At 39.2% G+C, this 14,651-nt stretch overlaps 1 protein-coding gene across 1 annotated transcript in view; it reads left to right on the top strand.

The window, feature by feature from the left end:
* Positions 1-8,177: 8,177 nt before the first annotated feature.
* Positions 8,178-14,651, top strand: part of LOC149227227 (uncharacterized) — a 33,474-nt gene continuing 27,000 nt past the window's right edge. Inside the window, exons 1-3 of the mRNA XM_089380432.1 lie at positions 8,178-8,938; positions 9,317-10,674; positions 11,155-11,609. Of these exons, the coding sequence (XP_089236558.1) occupies positions 8,178-8,938; positions 9,317-10,674; positions 11,155-11,609 (2,574 nt within the window). The remainder of the gene's footprint in view (positions 8,939-9,316; positions 10,675-11,154; positions 11,610-14,651) is intronic.

The raw sequence follows: 14,651 nt of genomic DNA, 5'->3' as shown, positions 1-14,651 counted from the left end.
TAGGCAGAAATTTGACAGTAGAAGTTATATTTAATTTAGGGTTTTTTTTTCCCTAGAAGGAAATCACTCACTATATATGAGAGAATTGTATTGTAGTTATGGAGATGTGTATTCTGCGCAAGAACGAGAGAGGAGATTGTGTGAGAGAAAAGAGGGAATTACAATCGATCTCCTGTAGGTTGTATTTCTTCATTTTGTTGGATAATATAAAAGGAAGGACTAGCTGTTTCTCCGTGGACGTAGCCCAAATTGGGCGAACCACGTATATTTGTGTCTCTCTTTTTTTATGGGTTTTTTGTTTTTATATTTCTGCAATATATTTTATGTGTTCCATTGCTCTGTAATATATAATTTTCTAACAACCAGTATCAGAGCCAAAGGTCTATTTGGTTGATAAACTCACAGGAGAGAAGGGTTCCTGGTTCGAGTGGGAGAAATGGCAGAAGATGGTAGGTTTAGGGTCAAAAAAATTAACGGCCAAAACTACCAGCTGTGGAAGATGCAGATGGAAAATTACTTGTATTAGAAAGATCTATACCAACCATTGAGCAGAAAGACAAAGAAGCCGACGAGTATGAAAAACACAAAATCGGATATTCTTGACAGAAAGGCACTTAGAATAAAATGGTTGTGCCTAGCGGTGTTGGTAGGCTTTAATATTTCAAAGGAAACAACAATAGAGGGGTTAATGTTGGAATTGTCCAAACTATATGAAAAACCCTCAGCCTCAAGTAAGGTATTTCTTATGAAGTGTTTATTTAATATGAAGATGTCAGAAGGTGGATCTGTTGCTGATCATTTAAATGAATTTAATACAGTTATGAGTTAGTTAAGTTCTGTAGAGGTAACTTTTGATGATGAAGTTAGGCTTTGTTATTTATGTGCTTATTTCCATAAACTTGGAATGGTTTAGTTATGGCCATTAGTAACTTTGTCTCTGGATCTAGTACTTTAAAGTTTGATGATGTTGTCGGTGTAATCCTTAGCGAGGCAATGCGACGTAAAATCTCCAGTGAGACATCAGGTAATGCTTTGACTGCAGAGAGTAGGGGAATAAAAATGGAAAGAGGAAAGAGCCCAGGATATCACAGTAAGTCAAGGAAAGGCAGATTCAAGTCCAGATCATGGATAATGTGCTGGAAATGTGGGAAGAAAGGACACCTGAATAATGACTGCAAGTCTCAGAAGGGAAAAGAAGGAGACACTCAACAAGAAAAAAATCATGAAGCGAATGTGACAGGAAATGTGTTGCAATATGCTTTGATTCTTTCATTAAAAAATATTATTGATGCCTAGGTGGTAGATTCAGGGGCCTCATTCCATGCCACACCTAATAGGAAACATTTTCATGATTATGTTCAAGGATATTTTGGACAGGTTAGATTGGGTGATGATAAACCCTGTAAAATGATTGGAATAGGTACAGTTTTCATAAAATAGCAGAATGGAAATCGATGGCTCTTGAAGGAGGTAAGGCATGTTCTAGATTTGAAGAAAAATATAATTTCAACAGGGCAGTTGGGAGGTGAAGGTTGTGTAACTACTTTTACAGATAAAACCTGGAAGGTCACTAAAGGAGCTCTGGTAATAGCAAAAGGAGAAAAGGTTGGTACATTGTATTTATGGAACGATATTTCTAATTATGTTAATGCTTTAACCTCTAGAGGAGAAGATACGACATTGTGACATCATAGGTTTGGGGACATGATTGAGAAGGGGATGCTCAAGAAATTTGTTGCCAGGTTTGAAGCATGTTGATTTGGAATTCTGTGAGAATTGTGTTTATGGAAAATAGAAGAGAGTTAGATTCCTCAGAGTTGCGAAATAAAAGAAGAGTGAAAGATTAGAACTTGTGCATATAGATGTACGGGGACCTACTCAGGTATCATCTCTTGATGGCTCTCATTATTATGTTACTTTTATTGATGATGCAACTAGAAAAACCTGGTTTTATTGTATTCGAAATAAAACTGATGTATTTGATACTTACAAGAAATGGAAAGCCTTGGTTGAAAATGAGGTAGGAAAAAGGTTGAAGTGTCTCAGATCAAACAATGGAAGTGAACATTGTAGCAAAGAGTTTAATAGGTACTGTTCAGAGAATGGAATTCGCAAAGAGAAGACAGTTCCAGGAACACCACAAGAAAATGGTGTGTAAGAAAGGATGAATAGGACAATCATGGAGCGTGCAAGATGCATGAGATTGTATGCAGGATTGCCTTTACAATTTTGGGTAGATGCTGTAAATATTGTTGTTTATCTAATAAATAGAGGGCCTTCAAGTTCCTTGGATGGTGGTATTTTAGAGGAGGCATGGGCAGATAAAAGGTAAAATACTCATTTTCTAAGACTTTTCGTTGTGAAGCCTTTGCCCACATTAATAAAGAAAATAGAACAAATCTTGAGGCAAAATCAAAGAAATGTACCTTTATTGGATATGGTGTTAATGGTTTTGGTTATCACTTTTATGATTACGAAAAACAAAAAATCATTAGGAGAAGAGATGTCATATTTAATGAAAAGGTTTTATATAAGGATTAGATGCAGGAAAAGAAATAGGAAAAAGAAAATGGAGAATACACAGTGCTTGATGAGATCACATAAAAACTGAAGGTGCCTGAAAATCATAATGATCAACAGGCAGAACAACAACATCAACCACAATAGCAACAAGCACCTAAAACACCTGAAAGTGGTGTTAGAAGATCTACCAGGATAAGTAGATCCCTTGAACGATACTCTCCTTCATTATATTATGTATTGTTGACTGATTTTGGTGAACCAAAATGTTATGAACAAGCAGTGCAGGTAGAAACCAGGAAGAAGTGGGAGCAAGCCATGAAAGAAGAGATGGACTCCTTAGTACATAACCAGACTTGGGATTTAGTTAGGTTGCCCGCAGGTAAAACAACATTGCAGCATAAATGGGCTTACAGGTTGAAGGAAGAAGATGGAGGTAGAAAAAGGTATAAAGCTAGACTTGTGGTGAAGGGGTTTGCACATAAAAAGGGTATAAACTTTGATGAGATATTTTCTCCTATTGTTAAAATGACTTCAATCAGAACTATTTTAAGTCTAATAGCAGCTGAATATTTCATCTTGAGCATTAGATGTAAATGCAGCCTTTCTCCATGGGGATTTGGGGGAAGAGATATATATGCAGCAACCACAAGGATATGAGGTCAAAGGGAAGGAGAAACTAGTGTGCAGGTTGAAGAAGAGCTTGTATGGCTTAAAACAGGCTCCAAGGCAGTGGTATCTAAAATGTAACAGGTTTATGTCTGAACAAGGTTATACTAGATGTCACTCTGATCATTATGTTTATCTCAAAAGGAAAAATGATGGAAGCTATATTATATTTGGTTATATCTTCTGGATCCATCGCACTTTGTTATTTTATGTATCGACGTTTCGAACCATCCTCTGTGGTTCATCATCAGGATTTAGATTTGTGAAGAAGTCAGAGAGAGATGAGGATAAATAAATTAAATAAATAAATTTAAAATAATAATAATAATAAATTAAATTAAAAATAAATAAATAAATAATAAATTAATTAATTAAAAAAATAAATAAATAAAAAATAAAACAAAAATAAATAAATAAATATAATAAAATTAAAATTAAAATTAAAAAAAATAAAAAATAAAAATAAAAATAAAATTATTAACATTAAATCAAACTAAATTTAATTTAATTTAATTTAATTATATTAAATTAAGTTAAAATACATTACATTATATTAAACAAATTAGATTATAATTATAATTATAATTAAAACAAATTGAATTATAATTATAATTATAATTATAATTAAAATAAATTAAATCCTCTAGTCCATTTAGTTAAAAATAAAAAATAAAAATAAATAAATAAATAAATAAATTAATTAATTAATTAATTTAAAATAATAATAATAATAATAAAATAAAAATAAAAAAAATTAAATTAATTAATTAATTAATTATTAACATTAAATAAAACTAAATTTAATTTAATTTAATTAAATTATATTAAATTAAGTTAAAATACATTACATTATATTAAAATTAAATTAAATTGAAACAAAATAAAAATAAACTCGATTAAATCATACTGAAATTTTTATTAAAACTAAAATTAAATTAAATTATTAAATTATATTATATCAAAATTAAATTAAATGAAAACCTATTAAATTAAAACAAAAATCATAATTAAATTTAAATGTAAATTTAAACTAAATTAAATTAATTATAAATTAATTAAAAACCTCACCTTCATCAAAACATGTCGGCTCCTTACACTACCTACCATAACCTTTATTTATTTATCCTCATCTGTCTCTGACTTCTTCACAAATCTAAATCCTGATGATGAACCACAGAGGATGGTTCGAAACGTCGATACATAAAATAACAAAATGCGATGGATCCGAAAAATATAACCACACATAATGCAGATCGCAGAAGTCTCAAATCCACTATATTATATTGTTATTATATGTAGATGACATGCTTGTTGTAGGTTCTAACATGTAGGAAATAAATGTGCTCAAAAGAAAATTGGCAAACTCATTTGCAATGAAGGATTTGGGTGCTGCAAAACAAATCCTTGGTATGAGAATAACTAGAGATAGGAAGAATCAAAAATTAACATTGTCTCAGAGTGGGTACATAGAAAATGTGTTGAAAATATTTAATATGCAAAATGAAAAATGAGTTAGTATACCTTTGGCTAGCCATTTAAACCTAAGTAAGGAGGTATGTCCCAAGACTCGGGACGAAATAGCTTATATGTCTAAAGTTCCATAAGCATAAAAAATTGGAAGCTTAATGTATGCAATGGTCTGCACAAGGCCTGATATAGCACATGCAGAAGGAGTTGTAAGCAGGTACATGAACAATCCAAGAAAAGAACATTGGATGGCGGTGAAGTGGATTCTCAGGTATTTGAGAGGTACCACAAATAAAGAATTATGCTTGCTTTGATGTTTCAAACCTTGATCTACAAGGATATGTTGATGCAAATATGGTGGGTGATAGAGATAATAGGATGAGCACCACAGGATATGTGTTTACTGTAGGTAGAACAATTTTCAGTTGGGTTTCAAAATTGCAAAGTGTTGTTGCACTCTCAATGATGGAAGCAGAGTATATTGCTGCTATAGAGGCTAGTAAAGAAATGATTTGGTTACAAAGGTTTATGGATTAATTGGGTAAGAAGCAGGAGTTGGGTAGGATATACACTGACAACCAAAGTTCCATAAATCTTGCAAATAACTTTTCATTTCATTCCAAGACTAAACATATACAATTCGAGTGCCATTTCATATGGTTAGTGTTGGAAGATGGATAGTTGACACTAGAAAAGATACACACTAGCCAGAATCCTGTAGATTTGCTAACAAAAGTTGTAACTAGGGAGAAACTGAGATTTTTCTCGGTTTCAAATGGTCTTCAAGTATGATGATGAAGATGAGAAACAACCAAGTCCAAAGTGGAGTCATTGTCTAACAAATGAAGCAGTGGTGGAGTTACTATACTTAGTCTCCAAGTGGGAGATTGTTGGGCGTGGAGCCTAATTATCTTCTTTATTCAGAGGTATCGCCACAGTGGACCCCATTTCATAATGTGGCAACAATGTTGCTCATTTATGTGCACCGCCAGGGGGATCCAAGGGGGGAAGACGATTCTTTAGAGGCCCCCCCCTGGCGGGGGATCGGGGCAGTGCCCCCAAACCTAAAAATAGATGTAAAATTGCCTTGTAAAATGTTGTAATTTCATAGTCAATCTGGGCCTTTCATTAGGCATAAATCTGATAGTAAACGTTATGTTTAATTTAGGGTTTTTTTCCCTAGAAGGCAACCCCTCTCTATATATGAGGGAATTGTATTGTGGTTATGAAGATGTGTATTTTGAGCGAGAAAGAGAGAGGAGATTGTGTGATAGTGAAGAGGGAATTACATTAGATCTGTTGTAAATTATATCTCTTCATTTTCCTAGATAATATAAAAGGAAGGACTAGCTGTTTCTCCGTGGACATAGCCCAAATTGGGTGAACCACATATATTTGTGTCTCTCTTGTTTTATGGGTTTTTCTATGTTTATATTTATGAAATATATTTTATGTGTTCCATTGCTCTATAATATATAATTTTCTAACATAACTAACATATAATGATTTATGTGACTTTTGGGAGAACGCGCGCGCTCTGCTCTGAACCGCGGAGCCGGGATTAGGTTTGCCGCCGCCACCAATCTTGGACGCAGCCATGAGCGGACCTGGGGGTGGGGAGTCCGCTCCCACCCCTCCATCATCCTCTGAAGAAGCATTTCGAAGACTTTTAACGCAGAAAGGGAAGAAGCAACAGAACTCTGAGGTGCCGAAATTCATAAAAAAGCTTGAAGAAATACCAGAGATAGCACTTCCAGAGGAACAACCGATTAAAATCGCTCTTGCTCTGTCTGACAGAGGCCTGGTAGGGCAGTTTATGGGCCGATGGCCGTCCACTAAAACCACGGACGAATGGATTCAGCGAAACTGGAGACCTCAGCTGAAAAATAACGTGATTTGTTATGCTGTGGGACGAGGCTATTTCATTTTTGAATTTACCACCAAAGAAGATCGCGATCTGGTGTTCAGAAACGGGCCGTATTTTATGGGAAATCAGGGACTGTATCTCAACAAATGGAGTCCTGACTTTGACCCATCCGTCGATGTCCCTAAGGAGGCGCCGGTCTGGGTTCGTTTACCTAACCTCCCGTTACACTGTTGGAGCTATCAATCTCTGCAGAAGATTGGTAATGGGTTGGGTCGATTCATTGACAAAGCTGATCACAAGGGCCAATATACATGCGCTAGAATCTGCGTGGAAGTCGATTTGGAAGCCGGTCTACCAGAAGCGATCAAACTCAAAGTTGGAGAATGGCAGCACTACCAGAAGCTGGACTACGAGCAGTTGCCTTTCAAATGCCGAACCTGTCATGAGCACGGACACTTCCAGAGAAACTGCCCAAAAGCTCCAACAGGGAACACGGTTGAAGAAGAAGGATGGAAAGAAATCAGAAAGGGAAAGGCTGTTCCAAAGCCTCCGGGACAGAACAACTCCGTTCCGATGGGGAAGCCTCAATTTAATCCAAAAGCCGCTGCTGCTTCTAAAGACGGCTCCTCCTCTGGAGAAAAGGTGGATGTCAAGGAGACCCAAGAGGAAACAGAAAATAAGGAGAAACAAGTGAAAGTAAATGAAGTTGAACCAACAGTTCCTCCAGCTGAGGATTGTCAGAGGGGAAATGAAGGCAACGAAGAACACATCAGTCTAGCCTCAGACTCTGAGGGAGAATCAGAAGAGAGAGATTCTGAAACTGACAACTCGCTAGTCACCCCAATCAAGACGACTAGAGGGCGAAAATCCAAGAAGAAACAGAGAGAGGAAAAAACTTACATAGATGTCCTCCAAGGTTCCCAAAAAAATCTCAAAGCAATGATGAATACTAGATCTGGGCGCAAGAGTAACAAGGCTCCAATAGGAGCCTCATCCCCCCAAACCAGTAAATAATGAAATACGTCTCTTGGAACTACAGAGGTTTAGATAGCAGGTCGAAAGAGGAAGCCTTGAAAGATATAGTGAGAATATACTCGCCTGAAATCCTCCTCATCCAGGAGACAAAGCTGGAGGATCTTCCTCTCCTCCACTCCAGTAAAGATTTTGGAAAAAAGGCCATGGAAGAGCGGTTAGTGCAAGAGGCGCCTCTGGTGGAATAGCCACCTTCTGGAACAGCGCCATATATGATTTTATTCAAGAAAAAAGCAGCCCCCACTGGCTTTTCATTCAGCTTCTCCACAAGGATTCTGGTCAGCAAGTAAGTATGTTTAATGTTTATGCTCCTGTATTGCCAAGCGAGAAAAAAATCTGTTGGAACTCGCTTCAATCATTTCTTTTAGAGCAAAATCCTGGGAATATCATCATTGCAGGTGACCTGAATGTCACCCTTGCTCTTGATGAGAAAAAGGGAGGCTCCATTGTCAGGGACCCTGCCAGAGAATGGGTTGAAGATATAATGCTGGGCTGGGACCTGGAGGACATTAAACCTTCTTCAGGTAAATACACCTGGTCCAACAAAAGAATAGCCCCCAATCACATTGCTGCCCGTTTGGATAGATTCCTTGTCCACTCTTCTTTCCTGACTTGCGGTCTTATGGCAACCTCTAAAATTCTTCCAAATCTCACCTCTGATCATAAGCCCATCCTCCTCGAGCTTTCCCTGGATAGCAATCTAGGCCCCATTCCTTTTCGGTTCAGCCCTCTTTGGATCCAGCAAGAAGGCTTCCAAGAGGTGGTCTCAGAATCCTGGAATAGGCCCATCCACGGTTCTCCATTCTTTATGTGGGAAGAGAAAATCAGGGTTCTAAAAAGAAACCTTAAAGATTGGGCTAAAAGATTGAAATCCCCTATAGCCAAAAGAAAAGAAACTCTAAACAGGCTCGCTGCTCATCAGTTAGATATGGAGCATAGTCCTGTTTCTCAAAGCCTGCTCCTAAAAGAAGTCGAGCTTCAAAAAGAGGTTCATAGATCTAGCAGGGAGGAGGAAGAATTTTGGCGACAGAAGTCTAGGAATCTATGGCTGCAGTCCGGAGATAAAAACACCAGCTTCTTTCATAAGCAAGCCGAAGCCCGAAAGAATTTCAAATCAGTCTCAGAGATTCATTACCAAAATACTGCGATTAAGGATTTCGAAGGCATTAAGAGAGCTGCATATTCCTTCTATCAAGATCTTTATTCGGCTCCTGAAGAACCAGCTATTGATCCTCATGCCTATCCGATTGATTTAATTCCCAAATGCGTCCAGGATTCGGATAATGCCATGCTGACAGCTCCGATTAGTATGGAAGAGCTAAAGGATGTTCTGAACAGCATGGAGCCTGATAAAGCCCCAGGCCCAGATGGGTTCTCTGTCAGGTTTCTTTTGACTTGCTGGTCAACAATTAAAAAAGACCTATTGAGAATGGTCAGAAAATCCCAGAACTGTGCAAAGCTGGGCGGTGGCATCAACTCGGCCTTTCTCGCCTTGATCCCAAAAGAGAAAGGCGCCTCAGACTTCAGCAGATTTAGGTCAATATCCTTGTGCAATTCCAGTTATAAGTTGGTCTCCAAAATAATAACCATTAGGCTTAAAACCATTTTGCCAGACATCATCCCTGAAAATCAAGGCGAATTCATAAAAGGAAGAAAGATATTGGACAACATTGTGCTGGTGCAAGAAGCAGTTCACTCTAGCTGCCAAAGAAACGAGAAAGGTATGGTGATTAAGCTCGATCTGGCTAACGCATTTGATAGGGTGAGACATGAATTTTTGTTCGCTGTGATGAAGAAGCTAGGCTTCTCAACAGACTTCATAAACTGGGTGAAAGCCTGTATTGCCTCACCATGGATCGCGCCATTGGTCAATGGCCGTTCTACTGACTTCTTCCAAGCTTCTAGGGGCCTGAGACAAGGATGTCCTTTGTCTCCGCTCCTATATGCTGTTCAGGCCTCGGTGCTTAGTTTCCAACTCGATCATAATCAGCAAAATCAAACTCTGCCTGGCCTCAGAACTACTCACAAGGTGAAAGACATTAATCATGCCCAGTTCGCCGATGACACCTTGTTGCTCGGAGGAGCCAGCATAATCTCTGCCAGACACTTCAAGAGGGAGCTGGACATTTACAGGTTGATCTCGGGCAGCAAAATCAATTATCGAAAATGCTCTATCTATGGCTGGAACTGCTCGATCAAAGAGCTGTCTGATATTGCAAGACTTTTAGAAATGGATGGAATTCGAAATTGGGAGTCATTTAAATACCTCGGGATTCCAATCTTCAAATCTAAGCCTAAAGTTGCTCACTGGCTGCCTCTGCTCGATAAGATAAAGAATAGAATCCAAGCTTGGGGTGCCTCTTGGCTGAATAATGCAGGGAAAGTCACCCTTATGAAATCGGTCCTAATAAGTATGCCTCTATATCAAAACTCTATTCTCCTTGCCCCAAAAACCTTTCTCAGCAAATTGGACAACCTATTGAGAAGATTTCTGTGGGAAGGTGGGAATAACAATGATAGAAGGATCCATTTAGTGAATTGGGAAACTCTGAAGAGACCATTTCTGGAAGGAGGCCTCCATCTGCGTAACTTGGCTGCCCAAAATCTTGCTTTGGGATCCAAGATTCTGTGGAATTTAGTCTCTGGAAATTCTAGCTGGAGTAAAAGAGTCATTTGGAAGAAATACTTCCAAGGGCAACGCTTGAGATGCCTGGATAAGCCTTCAAGACTTCTAAAAGGATCCCCGATCTTCAATCTTTGTAATGCTGCGAGGGCGCAATTCAGCCATTTCCTTTATTGGATCCCTGGTAATGGAAGAAAAATCAAAATCTGGGTAGACTCGATTTTGGGTGACCAACCATTGAACCATGTGGAAGGTCTTGCAAACATCAAAGATTGGCTTCAGTCTTGCAATCTGCACACTCTGTGGGATATTTCGAATTGGAAGGAAGCTCCTGATAGAACCTGGGACTGTTGGAACCTGGGGGAGGTCCCCATTATGCTGCAGGGGGAAGCTTCTTTACTGTTAGATCTGCTCCAAGGAAAATCTCCTTCAAAGGCCACTACTAAAGACAAAAGAGGCTGGGGCTCCCTCTCTGGCTCTTACACTGTTTCCGAAGGTTATAAAAGAATTATGGCTGTCCCATATGCTCCACCCAATCCAGCCCAATGGAAATTTATATGGGATTTCCCATCTCTCCCCAAAATCGACTTCTTCTGTTGGACCGTTGCACACCAAAGCATTCTTACCAGAGATAACTTGCGAAGACGAGGGATGGAAGGGCCTTCTAGATGTCCACTATGCTGGTCTGATGAAGAAACTATCAGTCACCTGTTGCTGCTTTGCCCCTTTGCTCAAGAAGTCTGGAGGGGAGTTCTGTCGTTAGATCCAGCTAACCTTGATTTTCCAGATAACATCCCTTCCCTGTTCCGAGCTTGGGCCAGCTTATCTCCCTTTTGCCTTAAAAATAAAAGCCTTCTTAAAACAAGTTGGATGTGGATCCCTAAATTCATCTGCTGGAAACTGTGGTTGGAAAGGAACAACAGAATTTTTCGAGAAGAAAGCTGCACTTCTATAAGAGTTATCTCAAAAATAAAAGCTTTGCTGGGCGAGGCTTTGGAAGCGAATACTTCCTCAAGGAACGAAATTAGTCTGGTCAAAGAGGAGGAGCAATGGCTCAAAGATCTAGTTCCAAATCTGAAGGAAAGGCCCATTCCTCCTGTATCCGCCCATGCCATCTGGGAGATTAGGCTGGAAGAACTGGAGTTCATTAAGTGGAGATCGGATCTGGATGATCACTGTTTATTCTTCGACGGGGCCTCCAAAGGAAACCCTGGGGTTGCTGGCAGTGGTGGAGTTCTATTGAGTCCTGGAGGTTTTCCGGAGCTGCGATTCCATTGGGGTCTGGGAATCGAAACCAACAACAGAGCGGAGGCTCTTGCACTGTGGCAGGGGCTGACTCTGGCGATTAACAGAAATATCCTTTCTCTCTCTGTCTTTGGAGATTCAAGACTTATCATCCAGGCACTGCTATACCCTAAGACCTCCCATCAGGTTCATTTAGCCACTATTATCAGAAAAATCCGGCTATTACTGCCCAAGTTCAATAAAATCTCCTTCTTTCATATTTTAAGGAATCTCAATTCTCAAGCTGATATGGAGGCCAATCTTGGCTCCCTCTGTACTCGGAGATCCCTGGTGGTCAACTCGATTGAATCTTCTTGCTCCATCCCTTAATGTACCTGCTGATCGGTCCTCCTATCCTATTTGATCTAAGGGCTACCTATTTTCTCCTCATTTCCTGCTCTACGGGACCTCTTCTCAAATCAAACTAAGTAAATCGACGGTCTCAGGCCTGATCTCAGTTTCCTTTTCATTGACCTCCGTTTCCTATCGAGTTCCTGCTTTTCAAGAGCCCACAAAGGATCCCCATGGGGGCAACTCAGTTTCAGCTTTGATCTTCACTTTATTCTCAATCCTGAAGGCCGTGATCAGCATAAACAGAGCCTCTCATTCCCGGAAAGCAGCATCCTCTGAGCTATGCAAAAATTGCGATGGAGCTCCCCGCTGCAGAAGCAATCTCTCCAAAGCGTGGTCAATCAGGTTCCTCCGCCAATCAACAACATCGATGCTCTTAGGCACAGCAAGATCAGGATCCGTCCAAGGAAGTCCTCTGGCACTGTGCGATGTTCCACCTTGTCCAACAGCCAGCACTGAGAGAATTCATGTCAAAGTCGACGAAGCTCAATTCACTGACTCCGAACATCGGATGGACTGGTAAATCTCCGGTTTAGAGGCGAACAAATCCAATTCCAATCAGATTTCCTCAGAACTCTGTCTCTGACTTCGCAGCATTGTAAAAGCACGCGGCAGCTTGTTTGCCGCCCCAAATAAAATTAACCGTTACTGTCGAAAAAAAAAAACATATAACAACAAAAATTTAACATATAGCATACTCATCAACAACATATAACATAATCATCAAGTTAACTATTATATAACAAACAACAAGTTAACATATAACATAATCATCAAGTTAACTAATATAAAACAACATCAACAATGCATATAACAACAAGTTACTATCATCCATGACTATTCGACATGTGCATATGACCACATTGATTAACTAACATCTATCATACATGTAACCACACCCTAATTCTTATAACAACCATTAACCAACATACCTGCATACCCACCATACAAACTTGTATGAATATCTTCTATTACTCGGACGTTCAGTTTTGCAACCTCACTGTGATGGTTCACATCTCCTACTCTATCTCAACTAGCACATCAACATCATAACATACCAATAACATCATGCTGACCTAGAATGCATATAATGAAATCACAATGCATGTTTGACCTACTATACATGCATAACTATAACCATCAAACTGCATGCATAACAACATATAGACACTAGCATAAATAACAAATGTATATACAACCGACATGTATTCATAACAAACACATCCCAACAATAGCATCATCAACTTTTACATGGTGACACAACACCAAAAATGACCCTCACCATGCATACACAACAAGCACATACACCATAGGCATAAAGAACACATATTCAACCGGCATGTATGCATGATGAATGCACCACCCATCTAGTCTAAGGGGTGAACCATACTCTAATACTAGTTTGTAACACCTTCCTCCCATAGTTAGCCAATTTTACTGGTCCCCTGGGGTAAATATGTGACGAAGAGTTACTATGATATGATTCAACTCCCTATGTATCAGTTAAGGAAGTGGAACTGATGGAACACAGACAACCTGACCTTCTACACCTGCAACAGAACCCCTAGGAGCCATCCAACCCATCCAGGTGACCATCCCCTGAGACAAACTGACATTTTGTTGAATTAAAGCATCAATCACTCCTTTGACATGGGCATGCATGCAACTAGGAACCTCCATTTTCTCCCATAGCAAGGCATGCCTGTGAGTGGGGACCTTTCTAAGTAATTCTGTGCCATCGACTCCAGATTATGTGCCACTTTTTCAGGGCGAGGACATAGGCTACTGCCCAGAACTCCATGAAAATTCCATAAATGATAAGTAACATAAAAAAATAATACAAATGCAAATACTTGAATGAGGACTTGACTAGACCCCTACTACCATGACAGGCATTTCGTCAAACATGTCACAAATATGCATTCTACGGGCTTAAACAACAAATCTGACCATATGGGTTTCACACTTATCCGAGAATCACTAAGAAGCATTGTTGCCCTGTCACAATAACTGCATTACCATCTATTAATCCATATATTCATTGTACGTTCAATGATTAACCAATACATGATGAAGACATACATTTTTACTGTCATAAAACTCACTCATAACCAACATATAATCAACAAAATTATCAAAGATATAAAAACCATATAAGCCACATATAAACAAGTATATTCACCCATAAAATACCAAGAGAAAGGGCTCTTATTGATGATTGCATAAGCCGACTAGGTACGGGACTTCCATGAACCACCCAACCATAGACTAGGTTGAACCAAATCTTTCTTTCATTCATCCACCCTCGTGCCATATTCCAAGCATGAATGTGGGATGTTATGGAACACATCCAACAAAACCAAACCAGGGCTTCCAAAGGCCAAACCACCTCAACCCTTAACCAGTGATTCCACCTCATGGGCAGACATCACTAACCATCACCAAATTGGTCTCTACTCAAGATGCCTAGGGCTCCAAAGCATTTGTTCAAACCAAGGATTCAAGGACTAGTAACTCAACTCACAACTATCATTGGGCTCCAGAGCGTTTGTCCAACCAAGGCTCCAGGACTAGTAACTCAAAACACCAAGTGCTCCAGAGTGTTTGTCCAATCAAGGCTCCAAGACTAATAACTCAACCCAAGATGTTACAGGGCTCTAGAGCGTTTGTCCAAAAAAGGCTCCAGGAACTAATAACTCAACCCACAACCAAAGGAACATAAGAACCAACCAGAAAAAAAAGGGAAAAACTCCCACAACACCATGGCTATGTAGGAAATGGCAAGGTTAGGCAAAGACACTGTCAATCCATGCAATCCTCCATGCCAATGATAGATCA

Source organism: Pinus tabuliformis, chromosome J (genome assembly GCF_031772625.1).
Source record: "Pinus tabuliformis cultivar Carrire ecotype Pingquan chromosome J, CPIR1, whole genome shotgun sequence".
Lineage (NCBI taxonomy): Eukaryota > Viridiplantae > Streptophyta > Pinopsida > Pinales > Pinaceae > Pinus > Pinus tabuliformis.
Note: the sequence above shows the minus strand (reverse complement) of the source record. Positions and strands in the feature narration are given on the sequence as shown.